Genomic DNA, 16517 nt, shown 5'->3' with positions numbered 1-16517 from the left:
ACTGCAATATACATCCGCGTGATTCATCCGCTCAGGGACTAGTTACCTCTGTTTTTCGGCATCTGCTTGTTTTGAGTCAACAAAGCTGCAACGACCAGTGGGTGTATTGCTCTGTACATGTATGTCCATATGTTTTTCATATAAAAAGATCGGGCAACGCCTGAAAGTATCTAGACACAATCACTGCAACACTGAAGACATTGGTAACATTAGCTTGTCACAAATATTAAGTATTAATCCGCTGGGTCGTGACCCCCCTCCCCCCCTTTAATACACATACATAAAATAGTTATCTCTACAAATTAATTTGACGCCCTGTATTACATTTTTTTTTTCTTATTACCTGACATCACTGTAAAATAACATCCAACAGTTTTCTCTGCCGTTGACTAAATAACATTTTAGTAGCATTTCAGTTGTCATGGTTACACTTCTGCGTCCAAAATGGCGTTTTTACTCGGGGAGCAAATATATCAAATAAGTGGTCAGGGACCACCACCTTTAAAAGATTTTTTCCAACTTGAGATTACCAAAAATGAGGTTGAGTATTTGAATAGGTCTCTATAAAGCAGAATGACTCTGTGAAAAAGCTTGTTGATGAAATAAAAAGCCCAACCTATTAAACTGAAGCTAGCTTAATTACCATCTACAGTTAGCTAGCTTTTAACATTGCTGGGCCACTACTTCATACTTTGTAGGCTGCTTACCGTCAAGTTGAGAGGAGACTTTTGTACCATTTAGTTAAGATTTTTACTCATCAACTTTAACAATGAACTGATGGCAAAATGATACAGTATGACGTCTAAATGAACAGGCTTGTAAAATTAGTGTTTCAGTGGTTTTAAACCGTCATATTCCAGTGAATTTTTTGGTAGATAAGTTTTAGTTAATTTTTTATGCATCAAGGTTTTTTTTTTCTAGAATAAGTCACAATATCTTTAATGTGTCCTGACTATGTATTATTTTTTTGCATGTATGACATTAGGTAATTTGGAAATCATGGAAGATTTCTCTGCGGCCTGAATGGAGAGGAGCTCCACCCAGACAGCTAAAGATGGTTCATCACGATTTTCTGCATGAGAAGATGCTGCAGCGTAAGTTTTCTTCATTAGAATAATCACTACTTATTGACCTTAAATTACGTCTTTAATACTGCATACCACTTTCAATGTTTTTGGCCCTAATGTGTTCTGAATCTTGTTGTGGTACCATGTTTTGGCTGGGGTTCAGGTTTTGCTTTAAAAAGAAAAAAATGGAAAAAATTTGCAAAGAAAGAAAGAAATGATGCTCATGCTGTGCTTTGTCATCTGTAGGTGAAGTTGATGCTGTTTTTGGGCAGAGGATCCTGGATTACACAATATCACTCTGCCAGGGAAAGTTTGATTATCTGGAGCGCTTACCTGATGGCATATTGCTCAGAATCCTGTCCTACCTACAACTGAAGGACACAACACTGCTTGCACAGGTTTCACACAGATTCAGAAAGGTGAGAGCCTCTTTAAATGATAAGAGTACAAAACTCTGTTTACTCATTGATGCAGAAGTAGTGTGTTAGTTTCTATTTTGTCTTTCTCCTTTCTACATTTGTGCTTATTTATATTTGAGTGCTGATAATCACATCTGTAATTCTGCATTATGTTCTTTTGTGATTGGACTGCATTAGCTTTGCAGCTCAGAGAAGTTTTGGGAGCAGACTGTGAGGAATCGCTGTGCTGGGTTTTCTAGTGACATGGAGGGCATAGCCAGTGCCATGGGCTGGAGGAAGACCTTTTTTGCCTTTTTCCACAAGAGCAGCATTAAAAAACAGCAGTGAAAAAGAAAAAAGACAAAGTGTGAACAGTTTTATGTCTGTGTAGATTTTCAATCATCCAGGTAATGGTAAAAAGAGAGAGAGAGAGAGAGAGAGAGAGAGAGAGAGAGAGAGAGAGAGAGACAGAGAGAGAGAGAGAGAGAGAAGTCTCGTTGCTTTCTTCTAAAGCTCCTAGGACTGAACAGATTTTTTTCTGTTATGGAACAGCTGTGATGCAAATGCAATCACAGAGGATGGAGAGCCAAAATTTATTTAGCATTTTGTGAAACAAGAGTCAGATTCAGCGAGTTTGGATGTGACAAATGACACGTATTCAGTGAAGGGCTACTATTACTGGCAAGTTAAATAAAATTACTAAACTGCATAATATTGCATTAAGCATCAGATTATGTTTCTGGAATTTTTTACACATTTTTTATTTCTCTTTTTAAAAAAAGATAAAACATGATCTCCAAAAGCTTATAATAAAAAAAAACTACAATTACTGGAGTCTTACTGACATCATATCAGGTCATTGGTCGCTTTCAACATATACTTCCTGTTTACATTTGCCAGTGAACTGCTGTTGCGCCCTCTGCTGAAGGCCCTGAGCACACAATGGCGTCTGTGCCTACAGCCAGCCTGTGTTGATCTGTGGTGCTGTGTTCACTAAAGCAGCCAGCAGAGGGAGCAAAGTGGCAAAGAAAACTAGAGTCAGATGATGGAGGGAGGAGGATCAAGCAAATAAACCGTTGGGTAACGTGTGCAAAACAAGTGCTGTAGTTCTGGTTACCACATCTAGGCCTAAAGACTACAACACACTTATTCTCGGTAGAAACCTTGTGCATATTTGTGTGTAGCGGCATCTGCCACACCGGTCTTACCTCACCTGAAACCTGTACAAGCAAGCAACAGTAACGTAAGTCTAAGGAATGCACTGTTTTTTTTCTGTTTTCATGTTCCTTAGTGGATCAGTGACAACATATGGTATATTAAATGTTAAAAAACAGTTAAATACTAAAATACTGCCTTGCTGTTTCCTATTTTAACATAAAAATGACAAATTAGAAAGGAAAACCCTAGTTCTATCCTGTGTTAAGCAACGGCATGAACAGCACGTTAAAATGCAGACAGTTTTCTATAAATGTCTTAGTTCTCCTAAATATTAAATATTCCTCTTCTCAAATGATAGCTGAGTGTTCCAGTGATCTGACACACAGCCCTGACTTGTAGCTACCATGGCCTATTATTAGCCTCTGATACCGCCTTCTCAGCTGAGTCTGGTCTGGGAGGAAAAATATTCATTACGTAACAATAAAGGATCTGTCTCCCAGACTCACTTCCTGAATACCACAGCAGCAACTAGGCCTCATACTGAGGTAGAGCGGAAGCGTCATCCATTTGTTTGTTAGAGCAGGGCCGCTTGTTTTCTGCTTATCCCTTTACTCCACACATTCACCACACCACCCCTCCTTCTCAGCTCCTCTTTGTGGGTCAGTGATGCAGCCGGAGTGACGCAGCAGTGGCAGCAGCCTCCAGAAGGCAACTATGCACAGCAGGAACAGGGAACCTCTGCCAGAACCGTAGTCCACAGACAGCAGTGACGAGAGAAGATGGTAAAGGCCTGATCTGGGCCAAAGGAAGAATGGGAGCCGGGTAGTCGCTCTCCTTTCCTGCTCCTAAACAAACACCAGAGAGACTTCCACAGCGGCAGAGACAGGCCCGGCAAGACCTTCAGCACAGAAACATTTTGGTAGGCAACACCGAGTATGAGTGCTTGTTACAGCAGCAACAAAAGTGCTCCCAGGGATGAGTGCCTTTTTTATGCTACGAGTGTGAATGCTTTGAGAATGAGGATGAGGCCTACTCAGCCTTGCACTGCAGTCTTTGCCTCCCTGCTGATGAGCGTCCCTACAGGCCGGAGCTGAGCTCACTGAGCATCAGAGGCACAGAGGCCTGTGTGTTTTATCTTGTGGTTTTGAACACATCCAAGCTGTGATATCAAGGTTAGACGGCAAGGTGCTGCATATAAAATATTCCATATGAGCAACTATAGAAAGTAATATCAAAGCTTTTTAAGTTAGCACAAGGAATTGTTTCCATTTGCAGCTTTGATTCCAGTTTATCTATTTTGAATGCAAATTCAGAAAAAAAAGTTTCTATTCTTTAAGTGACGCAAATAATGATTCCCAACCTTGTAAACTGCAAAGCATGCGTTCCCAGTTATAGAAAACTATAAAGGAGGGCCTTGGTTGTTAAAACTGGAACGGTGGTTGAAGAAGGTCCGCTATGACGCATCACATGGTTTTGGAGTTAAATATGATTTATTTATTGATTTATTGCTGATGTGTTTCAGGTGACGTGCATTTTTAAGTAAAAAGAGCACAGTGTGCTTACTAATTTGTGATTATTTTATATTAGGACAATATTTAGACGAGTATGCAAATAGAAAAAAAAATATGACGGTACCCACCATCAAAATCCGGAGTCATTTCCTGCCACTGAAGTTAGAGAGGAAAACTTTAAATACGACACAAGCTAAAAAAATAACTCCCCAAAAATACGTACCGCACATTCTTTTTACATTCTTTAACCTACAACTTCTGTTGTTGCATCCACCAAGAGTTCAGGTTTTATTTATTAATTTGACCTCTTCTAATGTGCGTCTTTGCCTTGAATTTGAGAACCACATACACACACATACATCCACACACACACACACACACACACACACACCAACCAAAACAACAGGTGGCTGCTATGAATGGACAGAGCTGTGATACCAGGAAGAAAATAAATATCTTGAAAGTTAAAGGACGTCGCAGCGAGTCATGATCTGTCCTGATCTGACGTCCTGATCAGTATGTGACCTGTGGATGTTAAAACGTGGGACAGAAATTGAGGTTTCTGGAAAATGTAGTGCAAAAGCTTGATACAGCCTGTGAGCACATGGACTCCAGACCTGTGTTAAAGTAGGAAGATAATGAGGACCTTATTGTTGCAGTCTGTGGACAAGTTGGTAAAAATATTTTTATCTCATTAAATATTTTATGGTAACATGAGCTGGACAAAAGTCTCTGAGGGTATTACTTCATGTCATTTCTCTGTAGTCTTTTGCAGTCAGGAAATTTATGCCTGTGTTGTTATTAAAGGAGTGTGTGCAGCTGAAAGCACAGACAGACAGTGGGATCACATCTATCTACTGGCAGCAACTAATGGACAAAAAATCCAAGCCTATAAAAGAAAAAAGAAAAAAAAAAAGAGCTATATATCACTACAGCGTTGATGTGATAACAGTTTTTGTGCCAGATAGATTGCATGCTCTAGTGGATGGTTTTGTTGCTTATTAAGTGCTTATTAAATAGTTACTTTTAAAACCTTGATGAATGCTAAAGTGCATTGGTAGAATTAAAATGAATGATGCTAAATGAAATTGCAAGCTTAATAGGCGACATTTTTAATGTACTTTGCTGGATTTTTAGTTTCTTTACCTATTTGTTTTTGTGGAATACTTATATTGTTTTCATGCATATTTGTTTATTTTGTTACATATATTATTTAGCTTCTATTGGTTTTACAGTTGTATGTAAAGCGGGGTTATTGAAAGCAAAATTAGAAGGCTGTGCGTAAATATTTATTTAAAGGATGATCCAAATGTGAACACAGTGGCGCCACCAACACAACGATTAGATCCTGCTGTCACACTCAAATTGATTGACAGTTATTTTTATTAAAGGGACTAATATTAGACAACTAAATCCAAGTTATTGTTTTTTTTTAAAATGCAGTTACAAGTTTGTTGAAACTGTGATATTAACTGCAGTAAAACAGTCCAATACAAAAATACATTTTTTTACCTATTGATGCAAGTACACTCAGGAGATATGTAGAGGATGATGAAGAGAGTTTTAAAATGTCTGAAAACTGGAGAACAGTGAGGAAAAAGCTGTTTGCCATGCCATCCAAAAGCTGTGGCTGAGGTTAAAAACCTTTTGCCATCTGGATAATAACCTCCCGTTTTTGACAAGCTGGCGAATGTAGGGTTCTTCGAGGAAGCACCAGAAATAGAAGAGTGAGCCTGTGGTTAAAGGTGTATTCATGAAACAAATGTGATGTGATGCATCAAACACAGGAAATGAAATGGGACGTTACATCAGCTAAGATTTTTAGAATTAGTGTGATGATTGTATTTTAAGAGAGGAAAGCTGAAGCGCTAAACGCCTTCAGGGCAATAGGGGCATGCATAATGATATAACAGCTGCTTATATTTGTCTTTTGAAGTCTGCGGTGCTATAAAATGAAACGGCTTTGAAACAGCTTTATAGATGTCTTGGTCAGGATGAAGAGAAGCCCTACACAGTCATATGACTCTTCACTCAGTTGTGTAAATAAAACAGTTGCTTCCGTCCTCAGAGGCTAGTGAGAGGCTCACAGAGCCATGTCGTGTTTAGCTTCCTCCCCTCCCCCTCGTCTGCAGTGCTGACGCATCTGCTGCTTTTGCATCAATCAGCAGCCTCTATAAAGGTATACCCAGAGTCCTCGCTGAGAGCAGGATTCTCTTTCTCTCAGCCTTGCATTCAGTTTGCATGCTCGCCGCGACTATGAGAAAAAGCATGGATGAACATCTGTCCTGCGACTGCTGTGCTACACAATAGGACAGTCGTCAGTGCCATCTTCACTCGGGTTCTGCATTACCTAACCACAGCGACTGCGTAAGCACGGACGAAGGGCTTTGGTGTAATATATTGCTGCACATGCAGAGACTGTGTGCACAAGCATCAAACAGATGGTGTAGCGTTATGCATTCAAGGTGCATGTTCTTTCTAAGTGGGCTAGGCATCATTTTGTTTCATGCAAAAGACATTTTCTTCTTTGGTCAACGACGAGCTGCATCGGGATGGAGCTGATGTGATGCTGGGGAGATTTAATACGGCATTTGCTGTGCAGCAGAGGACTCCTCACTCTATGCTGCTAATAGCTATGCAGCTGAGCGCTTTCTCTGGCTTTGGAATCGAGTACAGAGCTGGTGTGTGATGTAGCACCCTGCATCTCTCCGCTCTCCCTACAGCCCTCTGCCATGCTTAATAAAAGTTGCCGTTTCCTGCTCAGTGGCTCCAGAACGAAAGCTTCAGATGCCCAGCTCGCACAAAGGCAGACACATACTCCGGTTTAGCTACACGCCGTATAAACTGTGAGTTATTCCTATAGCTGTAGTAGGACAGAAGAGGGACAGTCAGAGGAGGGCAGGGCAGATCTAGCCCAGGACCTGGGCTGCATGGACAGAGGCGAAGGACGTTGGAGCTGGAGTCATCTGCACACAGAGAGGGAGGGAGAGGAAGAAAGACGTCAGAAAAAGCTCTGCTTCTGACAACACCACTGTTCAGCGACCATCATAGAAAAAAAACTACTTTCGCCTTGCTCTCACGAAACAGTTTTTCACGTATAGTTTGGTATATGTGTGGCTGTAGGAAAGGGATACTGCATGACATTGTTTCCTGTTCGCGGTGCATCATTTTCTCTGAATTACTAAGGTACGTTTTGCATGGTTTCCCTCAATTTCTAACCTGTTTTCTTGCGGAAGTACGCTTTGCAGAGGTGCGTGAAGTGGCTTTTGCTGTGACATTTCGCTCTTTGTTTGACAATACTGTCTGTATGCTCGACTGTCATTTCTTGGTTTGTGGTTTTGATGTGTGGGGATTTTTACTTGTAAAGAAAAAATAATTTCACTTTGGCTTTGAAGGTAAACGAAGGCTGGGTGTGGCAAATTCAGAAGTACTGATGACAAATTTAAAATTTCCGCTCAGCATGTGGCCGCAAAAAACCACAACAAATGATACAAATTGTGAAAAATGAATGTGGTGAAGTCAAATAGCAACCTAAAGGAAATGATGAAACCGTTCTGCAAACAATACAAACTGAGAAATTAGTATAAATGCGTGGCACATCACTTGCACTTCTGAGGATGCTATGATAGATGAGAAAGTCCATTTTGGCTGCAGACAAAGACACACAGACCAACACACATATACAAAGTATATTCAAGCGGAGACAAAGGCAAACCTCGGTTGCTCTGCAGACTGCTGCGTGTTGCGGGTTCTCAGAGAGGGCAGGATGTTTGTGGGAGAGAGAGGACCGAATACCCGGACAGCTAATACAGTCAATTGCCATCCAGCTGAATCCCAATAAGTGCTGCGCCATAGCATGTTGCCATGACAACGGAGGCCTGTCTGAGAACGAAGGCAGGAGGGTGGTTGTGTTTTCATCAGTCTGAGAAGCTTTAAAGAATGGCGGCCATATTGTATTTGTTGCACAAATGCAAAATTGGAAACAAATTTGAAAAATAAACACAAAATGACATCAGTGATAAATTACCTACAACCCCCCCGGAGTAGGATTTACTGTGCTTTTATTAACAACTTCCAAACGGTTTGTACCTGGGACAAAAATTAGCAAAACATAAAATAATAGTAGTTATCAAACTGAACTGCCTGTTAATGTATCACAAATGGCAGTAACTAATAACTGCTAATACGTTGTAATTTGCAAAAACTAAATCTCACATGGATCAAGGCAAATTAAAAATGTTCTCGTTTTCCACAAAGCGAGCATGCAGAACTAAGAATAATTTTACAGCACAGACACACTACATAGAGTTCAGAAATGTAGTTTAGAGTAACCATTCACCAGAACGTCTTCGGAGAAAGAAAATAATAAGTCTGCTAAATTCTACAGTTATCGTGTGACTTTAACAGCAGTCATAAAGAAGAAAAAACACAGTAATAATGTGAAATAGTAACTTCTGAGCTTAATTTTGACATTTAAATAACATTGTCGCAGGTGTGATGATTCACAACTTACAAGTGTAAAGTGAGTGTGTCCTAGCAGATACAGTCAGCATGCGTAAGACATGACTCAGTACTGACTCAGACCACACTGACTCTGATATGAGTAGGCCACAGTAAGAGCACCATGTGAAACATCCTCTTTTAAAGTCAGAATGAATGAACTTTAACTTCCCCTAATAGTTGCAGATTGCAGATTACTTTCGTTCACTATCGAAATCAGACTAATCCACAAATGCGGGTTTTGTCAGTGTGTACAAAGTATGTAAATCCCTGTTTAACCAGAAATCTATCTTGGTAGCATACTTCAAGCTAACAGTGTGCTCCAGTGTGCAATCACTAAAAGAATAAGGTATATGTTCTTGGAATAAATTAATAATTAATACTATTTGCATTAATTACAATGTTATTATCAAGTCAGCAGAATGTCTCAGCTTTTCATAGCATTCATTGTGGCTACATTATATCAGTGGTCCTACTCTGCTGCCATTTCCCTCATAAGGCATTAATTCGTAGCTCCTTGTAGTGAGAGTTGACGGCAACTTTCTGTGAACCAACTGAAAGGATGCCTCAACTGTCAACTGACAGGCAACCAAAGAAGAGACTATATGACTCATCGGCACATAACTATCTGCATGACATTTTCATACAAGCCTAGGCACTGGGAAGAAACGGCCTGTCGTGATAACTTTGCAACCATTTCTAGAGCACAGCTGTGGTGGCACGCCAGATGAATGACTATTAAATTTAATTATCGTTAGTTTTTATAAAAAGTAAAATTCTATAACTGAGTACCAAAGCCAGGTGCACGCCATCACTTCCGCTGTTTTCAGAAAGAAAAGAAAAAAGTTTTCTCATGACTTTGTTCTTGGATTCGTACTTAACCAACTCCAGCTGTTCATGACATGCCATTTCCATGTATGAAAAACAAAGTTAATCTCAGGGGCGCAAAAAACAAGGGAGTGGATAGGAATATAGAGAAATTAAGAGTCACATCACTGTGCAATTGTAGGTGAGTGGCAATGGCTTTGGAAAATATTTAGTCATGTCCTTTGAGTAGAAATTCACTCTGACAGTATTTCTATGTATGATAGACTCTCATCAGATTGTTTTCCGGTGTGACTCCTAGGCTACTAAACAGCTCCACCGCAACATTTGCAAGTTCAATGTCTTGCTCAAAGCATGCTGACAGTCGTCTTAACATGCCTTCCCACATATTACTGACGCTAGCCGTGTTTTGAAAGAATAAATCCTTTCCACAAAGTATTCATTCCCCCATGTTGTAGCACTCTCAGTTAACAGCTGCAAATATCAAAACAAAGTAGTTAGTTCTCCACCAAAAACAACTGGCAATAATATAATTAAAAATGTCCCAGTTAGCCTGTAGAAGGGTTTAAAGACGTTGTGTACAATAGAAACAATATTAAGGGAGACAAAAAGGACACTTTAGATAGTAATGGCACAACCTTAAATCAGTTCAGTAACAGCTACAATAGAGCATGTTTTGCCAGAATGGTTTTAATTTTTATGTGGGGACTTTTTTTAATGAAATGGGATGGAGATGATGATGGCTTGAGTCACCAGAGCTGTTTGCCAGACTGTTGACAGCGGAGCTTCTCTGTCAGGACATTACTGCCATCTAGTGTTAAAATGCAAGTACAGCTCAAATATTTCCAAATATTAAATGTGCCTACCTCTGGGTCTTTTCAAAACAGTCAGAATCATCATTTTGTAAGAATCTGATGTTATTGTTTTTTGTCCTTTTTTTTTTTTTTTAGATGACCGTGGTGTCCCCATGTACTCAAAACCTCATGGATAGCGCTCACCCTCACACTGTGCTTAGCAAGCTCAATGAGCAGCGCTCACAAGGCCTCTTCTGTGACGTTACCATTGTGGTGGAGGATGTGAAGTTTCGGGCCCACAAGAACATCCTGGCAGCCTGCAGCGGGTACTTCAGGAATGCTCTGACAACTTCTGAGACATGGAGCTCTAGCCAAGTGCTGGAGCTGATGGACCTGAAGTCTGAAGTGTTTGCCAGTATCCTCAACTTTATATACTGCTCTAAGGTGGCATCCCCTGGTACAGAGGACACAGGGGGTCTTGTAGCAGCTGGCAAAAGACTTGGAATTCCTTTTTTAGAGAAGCTTGCAGAACAAGAGAGGCAGGACGAATGTGTCAAATCCACAGACTCCTGTACAGCTCCGGTGTCTAAAATAACAAAGAAGGAAGCCCCTAGGCCTGAGGAGACAGACGGTGCCAGAGGGCCACGCATCACCAATGCCTTCTCGATCACTGAAGTGTGTCCTGGGAACAATCCTTTCACCCCTCTGGTTAAAACAAATGGGGACAGGCAGTCACCAGACGTGGGACAGCTCCCATCAAGTTGTCCTACAACGTCCTGCTTCAACGGGAACAATGAGACGACCCACGCCCTCTCAGAACACTCTTATGCAGTAAGCAAATCTACTGAAGGCAAAGATAGCAGTCAGTGGGACAACAAGAAGGTCTGCAAGCCAGCTGTTACACAGCCAAAGCAACTCATTTACAGGAATGCAGGCCCGCTCAAAAAGCGCCACAGGTTGAGAGGAATTGTGGGTAGAAGTATACTTCCAACACCAGCTGAACCACAAACAGATAAACCAAATACAGGAACCCCCACATTAAATGATGGTGGTACTGCAGAACCTGTCGCAGTTATGGCACCACCTCCACTTTTTTCAGAGGCTGAAACAGAAAAAAGTGCCGACACAGGATTACCTACGGCCACTGATGATCCTCAGATGGAGCTGGGTCCACCGACCCTTTCCCCTCACACAGAGGACAGCATTTCAATCTACAGCTGCGAGCACTGTCCCGAGATATTCACAAATAAAGCTCTTCTCACCATTCACTCAGAGGTACATAAAAAGCGTTTTGTTAGTCATTTGTTTTGCACGTTTTGCCGCAGAAAGTTCATACACCTCAAACGACTACGGAACCATGAGCAGGTCTGTCCTAAGGCTGCAAGAGGCCCGCCTAAGCTAGACACCAGTGATATATCAGCCAAAGACATGGATCACCATTCAGATGAAAAGTCAGACACGGAGGGCGTCCTCACACAGCCTCCTTCTGAAGACCCCCCCAGCCCTTACACGCCAGAACCGGTTCAAGTGGACCAATCAGAGCCTCCACAGGAGGAGAAGGCCGTGAAGCCTAGTGGTGGTCAAAGGAGATACAACTGCAGTGTGTGTAAACGGGTCTATGTCACCCTGTCCAGTCTGAAGCGGCACGAAAATGTACATTCCTGGCAGAGGGCCTATCCCTGCCATTATTGTAATAAAGTGTTTGCTTTGGCAGAGTACCGTACTAAGCATGAAATCTGGCACACAGGTGAACGCCGCTATCAGTGCATATTCTGCCTGGAGACATTCATGACATACTATATCTTAAAGAACCATCAAAAGTCCTTTCATGGCATTGATCCCACTCTAGCTGTTAAAAAGAAATCCGCCAACGGTGGGCTGAAAGCCAGCGTTTATCCAATCAAGCTCTACAGGCTTCTACCCATGAAGTTTAGAAAGAGACAATACAAGACGTACAGTCAGACATATTCCGAGAGTGTTGAAAGAGGGGATCAACCTTTACGAGACAGCAGCTCTCTTATCCCTCCATTTGAAGAAAATGGTGTGATCAGCCACCCTGACGCTGCTTCATTTCCTCTGACATTCATGGCAACAACAAAAATGGTCTCACCTGTCATGCCTCGCATCAGCTTTGACAAGCCATGTGACCAAGATATTGACCAATGTCTGAACAATGAATTAGAAATTCAAGGAGGCACAAGAAAAGGGGCTGAGAACAGAGATTCACCCTTTATTAACTATGACAGTACCTTCTCTGTGCAACCCAATACAGAATCTCCTGCAGGTTACAAAGATGATCCACCAGTGTTAATTAACTCAGAGCACATGAGTCATAATGTGCCATTCTTCAACTCCTTAAGCACTGTTAAAAAGTTAGGTGAGCTGTCCGCTTCTGCAAAAAGAGTTGAGGAAATGACCAAGGAGATACTTCAATCGAGCACAGAGAATCTGGGGCGCGATAAAACGGTGGGAGCAAAAACAGAAACATATATTGCCAAACCTGCTTGCCCGGGTCCATCTGTGGACAGCGATGCTATGCCACTCTGTCAGATAACAGTGAAAATTGGCAATGAAGCCATCATCCGCCGCCAAATCAAAGGATCTAAGCTCTTCCCCAGAAAGAAGAGGAGAATCAGAGAGCTGAATGAGGAACGGAGCCCAAGTCAGTGCCCTCCAACAAGGGAAAAATCAGAGAGTCCCAGGCTCCGCCTCAGACCAGGAGGCACTGCCACCACAGAGCCAGAGACATACGATGATCCCAATGACTGTGACACAGCTGATATGCTTTGGCGTCCCTACTATTCTTACAAGGCTAAAAAGAAAAGAAAGAAGCTCAGACACAAGCACAGAAAAGCTTTGTTTCACCATTATCCTGAAACATCAGGAGACAGGACTGCTGCCAGTGAGGCCCACCTTGATAGAAGTAGTTGGCTGACAGAGGAGAGCGTCCCAGGTGGCAGCACAGGGGTGAAACATAGCCTTAGCAGGAACTGCAGCCCGAGGGCCACCTACAACTGTGACATCTGTGACAGCTCTTTTATCACAGAGACCGGTCTGAGAGCTCATGTTATTGGTTCCCACCCGTGTTTCTGCCGGACCTGTGGTAAACAAGGCCCCCCTGGTGAGGCGCCTGCCGGCGGAGATTACATCTGCAACAGCTGTATGGAAAACGGCTCCTGCTTTGATAATACACCCCGGAGCCCCAACCCAGAGAAGAAGTATCGCTGCTCCTTCTGTCCCCAGCGTTTTCTCTACCTTGCCACCAAGAGGAGCCATGAGAAAAAACACCAGGAGACAAACGAGGAAGGATACAATTATGACAACTTCACACCATGTTCTAAATACTCAGCACACCTGAGTGAAGACAGTAAACAAGACGCCATCAAAACAGAAGACGGTGACAATCAAGGCATTGACATCAAACGTGAAAGGGTGGAAGGAGAACATTTTTCCATCGATAAGAATAGGCCTAAAATCGAGGACACAACTGACTTCACATCTTTGACGACCTACCAAGACGTGTCATATTCCAACATTAGGAGTCCGTTATCGTCCTGCATTGACCCACTGTTTTCATTAACACCCCCAAAGGTGAAACATAAAATGGCAAAAAAGAGGATCAGTGCACAGCATTCTCTGCATCTCATTACAAAAAAACAAACCTGTGACAGAGACAGTGAGAGCAACAGGGACATGTTGGTGGGACCAAGAACAAACAGTCACAATGATCGCGAGAAGTCCTGTAAACTATTCAGAAGAAATGACTCAGAATCTAAAAGTACCCACATTTCTATACACAAGCCAGAGAAATGGGTATGCAAAGAGGAGCCATTTTTTTAAAGGACTTTGAGAAGTGCGACCAGCTAAAGGCAAAAGAAAACATGAATAATATTTGAACTCAAGCCACTGCTTTGGTTGGGAAGTATAAGATTTGTAATGTTGTTTTTGCAGCTAAGCTCAATAAAGTGTTTTTAAAAAATGGCACTAAAAATGAGCATCTAATACCAGTGTAGGCTGTAATTTCTTCCCTCCTAAACCAAACGACTCAGTGATTTTTTCACATTTGTAGAGGATATTTTTTGCATAATATAGGACCTCCTGACACAGACTGTACTTTGTCTATTGTCTATGCATGTAAGCAGACTCGGTGACATTACTGTAACCTGAAGAAAAAACATAACTCTTGGTGATGTTTCTTCAAATGTGCAATATCAAAACAGCATTTGTAATGTGTTGGTCAACTGAAAAGCTGCCTAGTCTTCACTTTTTTTAAATAAGTTTGAGGAAAACATGAATTTTAAGACTGTCACATTTCTGAATCTCCCATTCAGTTAACTGGTGAGTTGCACTTTATCGTTAGACTATGCTAATTTGTTCAATTCTTTGATAATTCAATTTCCATTTTAAGCACCACTGATATAATTCTAATTTCTAATTAACACATGGTACCATTGAGATTAAAGTTACTACTTTTGTGTGTTTAATATGTATAAAACATGTAAAACTATTTAAATAAATATTGCTGATATTCTAAACAGTTACATTTTGTCCTCCTTTGGCTGAGATACAATAAATGCTTGACAGTTTAACAGAACGCATCACACTGATGCTTAATGAAACACTGATGCTGATGATTAAGGAAAAGTCCCAGAAACATCCTCCAGTTAAAGTGTAGAGTGTGTTTTTAAGCAGGACATTTTAAAAGATTTAACCCATCATATTGGTACAAAACCTGTTCCATGGCAAGCAGTTTCCTAAATAGAAAGCCACATGGTGGTCATCTGCTCCGCCTGGTTCTTCTGGGACCTGCAGCGCATTTGAAAAGATCATTCCCTCATTCTTCCACAAAAACTGCATCTGTATTTAGAGTTGGGCCTCAAGACACAATTTCCAGATGTTTCTAAATTCCTTGCTTCTTTCTATGACTGGGTGTGTGATGTAACAGATGGATCATACATTATAGACACTGCTCAACACACCAATAATGCCATGGAGGCAACATTTATGCCTAACCCACCCTAATATATCATTTAATAAAGGACGAATCAAAACACTGATAGCAACAAATCATGTGAGGTTATTAATGCTTTACCAGAATAAATGTGAGCAGCATTTAGATTTTTTTATTCTGTAAGTACAGCTACTGAGGTATTTCACTTGGAAATAAGGATAAAATTGCACTAATCTAAAGACAACTCTTCATATTATAGCAGTGTGGTGAGGAACATAGCTTGCAACAACCTCACTGTACAGCTAAAGAGGGTACCAGCTCACTATATTTGTACAAAACCTGCAATGATTACTATAGTACTACATTAAAAAAATAAATAAATAAAGTATTAAATACGACCCGAATATAGAGTAGATATAATAATAAGCAGCTCTATATATTTTTGGATTTTGCCAAACACTTAATAAAGATTTCACTGGTCTTATTTAGAAAAGGATTTCAACCACAAACATTTGTCTGATATTACTGTACCTGAACTACTATAATCCAAAAAGCTAATCTGTCAAAGACACAAAATATTTTACATTAGCAATTTTAATGTCACTGAATTTTGACAGCAAACAGTAGAGAAATGTGTGACATACTGTGCAGTTTTTAAGCAGTCCCACGTCTTTGACTTGCAAAACTAATCGGCTAGATGTTATCAGTGTATTGGTGTTATGAGCTATTGTGTGCTATGTGTTAAAAAGCTCGGAAAATACATAGAATTTGGCTCTAAAAGTTAAATCGCACACGTGACTGCCTTTCAGGCTCCCTGCTTCTACCAGTGAAGAGGATTAGACCCAATCAAAAGCAGCAGCACCTTGACAGAGATGAAGAGAACAAAGGATGTATGTGTTTTTATCTACACTGGACTCAAATGGGATAAAAACAGATTATATAAGCGTATTATCTGTAGAAATAAAATCCTGACATATTATATTTGGGACATCTGTGCGAAATCTCTGAAACTGTGTATTGCTTACTCAGTCAAATGGATCCCTAAGTATGAAGTGTATTTCAATAGCAGTATTTAGAAAACTCCGTAGAGAGCATGGTGTTAGTCAGGTCAAGTCAGTGCTATTTATATAGTGTTTTTAAAGCAACAGCAAATGTGTTTTACAGTTGAAAAACTAGAATGGTTTCAAAATAAACCTAACAAGGTTAACCATGGTGGTTCAGGCTCTGCGGTATCATTCATGTTGTCAATTTACCAGAGTAATTTAAATATTAAAGGTTAAAACTCCCCCCAAAAATGTATAAAACACAAGTTT

The 16517-nt window shown here is 40.8% G+C and overlaps 2 protein-coding genes across 3 annotated transcripts; both read left to right on the top strand.

Annotated features, from left to right (window-relative positions):
* The first annotated feature begins 444 nt into the window (after positions 1-444).
* On the top strand, positions 445-1813 carry fbxo36a (F-box protein 36a). Its single transcript, XM_008282620.1, has 4 exons — positions 445-540; positions 986-1094; positions 1314-1486; positions 1664-1813. The coding sequence occupies exons 1-4, from the start codon at positions 445-447 to the stop codon at positions 1811-1813; spliced, it is 528 nt and encodes a 175-aa protein (XP_008280842.1).
* A 780-nt stretch (positions 1814-2593) lies between these two features.
* Positions 2594-14794, top strand: zbtb38 (zinc finger and BTB domain containing 38). Of its 2 annotated transcripts, XM_008282619.1 has the most exons (3): positions 2594-2708; positions 3270-3542; positions 10410-14794. In XM_008282619.1, the coding sequence occupies exon 3, from the start codon at positions 10410-10412 to the stop codon at positions 14091-14093; it is 3684 nt and encodes a 1227-aa protein (XP_008280841.1). In that variant the 5' UTR covers positions 2594-2708; positions 3270-3542; the 3' UTR covers positions 14094-14794. The 2 variants fall into 2 exon arrangements, with proteins under 2 accessions (XP_008280841.1, XP_008280840.1); XM_008282618.1 differs by lacking the exons at positions 2594-2708; positions 3270-3542 and adding an exon at positions 5368-7320.
* Positions 14795-16517: the final 1723 nt, after the last annotated feature.

The sequence above is a fragment of the Stegastes partitus genome, unplaced genomic scaffold, assembly GCF_000690725.1.
Source record: "Stegastes partitus isolate 25-593 unplaced genomic scaffold, Stegastes_partitus-1.0.2 Scaffold279, whole genome shotgun sequence".
NCBI lineage: Eukaryota > Metazoa > Chordata > Actinopteri > Pomacentridae > Stegastes > Stegastes partitus.
The sequence above is the reverse complement of the archived record's forward strand: the minus strand, read 5'-3'. Positions and strand labels throughout refer to the sequence as shown.

Excerpts from the sequence above, each read along its gene's own strand:
- fbxo36a (XM_008282620.1), top strand. The coding sequence starts at position 445 with ATGGCGTTTTTACTCGGGGAGCAAATATATCAAATAAGTGGTCAGGGA. Across the intron at positions 541-985 it reads TTGAGATTACCAAAAATGAG|GTAATTTGGAAATCATGGAA; the intron begins GTTGAGTATTTG and ends GTATGACATTAG. Across the intron at positions 1,487-1,663 it reads TTTCACACAGATTCAGAAAG|CTTTGCAGCTCAGAGAAGTT; the intron begins GTGAGAGCCTCT and ends GGACTGCATTAG.
- zbtb38 (XM_008282619.1), top strand. The coding sequence starts at position 10,410 with ATGACCGTGGTGTCCCCATGTACTCAAAACCTCATGGATAGCGCTCAC.